Source organism: Chaetura pelagica, unplaced genomic scaffold, assembly GCF_000747805.2.
Source record: "Chaetura pelagica isolate M959 unplaced genomic scaffold, ChaPel_1.0 scaffold364, whole genome shotgun sequence".
NCBI classification, from domain to species: domain Eukaryota; kingdom Metazoa; phylum Chordata; class Aves; order Apodiformes; family Apodidae; genus Chaetura; species Chaetura pelagica.
In genome coordinates, this window is record NW_009953089.1 from 75512 (window position 1) to 76818 (window position 1307).

Below are 1307 nucleotides of genomic sequence, written 5' to 3' on the forward strand. Positions count from 1 at the left end.
CGGGCCCCTGGGCTGCAGCCGTGAGTAAAGGATCTGCGCCGGGCGGGAACCCCTCCTGTCTGTCTGTCCTTCCAGCCGTCAGAGCCCTGTGCACTTGCCTGCTGTTCATCTGGCCGTGCGTGTGTCCATCTCACTCCTGCCGTCCTGCAGCCCGTGGGTTGGGTCGCAGTTCCCCTCTGTCCATCTGTGTGTCCATCTATCCATCCATCTGAGCCCCACACTTCTGCCTGGGATGGGTGCTGCCCTGTCTTGCACTCACCCATCTGTTCATCTCCCTGTCCGTGCTTCCACATCAGCCTTCCCGTGCCATAGTTCATGGACTGGTCATGCCCTGGGTGCTGGTGTCTGTCTGTCTGTCTGTCCACCCCTGCCCCACGCCTCTGACCCAAGCTGTGCCATCCTGCAGCCTGTGCCTGCTCACCGGAGGGCTCAGTGTCACAGCTGTGTGACATAGTGAGTGGGCAGTGCCGGTGCCAGCCTGGTGCTGTGGGCCGGCAGTGTGACCAGTGCCAGCCCGGCTACTGGGGCTTCCCTGCCTGCCGGCCCTGCCAGTGCAACGGGCACGCCGAGGACTGCGACCCCCGGACCGGCAGCTGCCTGCACTGCCGCGACCACACTGACGGGCGGCACTGCGAGAGGTGAGCAGAGGGGAGGGGACAGCACGGCGTGGGGCGGGGCGGATGAGGTGAGGTAGGATGGAATGGGATGAGTTGAGGTTGGGTTATGAGATGGGATGGGATAGGATGGGATATGATAGTATGGAATATGATGGGATATGCTGGAGTGAGATTGGATGGGATAGTGGGATGGGATATAATGAGATGGATGAGATAAGATGATGGCATGGCATGGATGAGAGGGGATGGTGGGATGTGATGTGATGGGATATGGTGAGATGGATGAGATAGCAGATGATGGCATGGCAAGGCATAGCATAGATGCAATGGGATGGGTGGGATGGGATAGACCACTGGGGCACCCATCTCTTGTCCTCGCAGGTGCCAGGATGGGTACTATGGGGACCCAGTGCTGGGCTCGGGGCAGCAGTGCCGGCCCTGCCCCTGCCCTGGCTACCCCGGCACACAGCACTACCATGGGAGCGCTTGCCATGCTGACGAGGAGACCCACCACATTGTCTGCCTCTGTGCACCTGGATATGCTGGTGAGGTGCAGGGTGGGCGATGGAGCATCAGGGATCTCCAGCCCTGGGGCTGTGGGACCCCTGGCAAACACAGCCCCACTCCCCACAGGGCCCCGCTGCGACCGCTGCTCCCCTGGCTACTTTGGTGCGCCGGAGGTGGAGGGGG

The 1307-nt window shown here is 62.0% G+C and overlaps 1 protein-coding gene across 1 annotated transcript in view; it reads left to right on the plus strand.

The window, feature by feature from the left end:
- LAMB2 (laminin, beta 2 (laminin S)) overlaps window positions 1-1307 on the plus strand; it is a 33631-nt gene that overhangs the window by 6195 nt on the left and 26129 nt on the right. Inside the window, exons 17-19 of the mRNA XM_009997022.1 lie at window positions 407-638; window positions 999-1162; window positions 1251-1305. Of these exons, the coding sequence (XP_009995324.1) occupies window positions 407-638; window positions 999-1162; window positions 1251-1305 (451 nt within the window). The remainder of the gene's footprint in view (window positions 1-406; window positions 639-998; window positions 1163-1250; window positions 1306-1307) is intronic.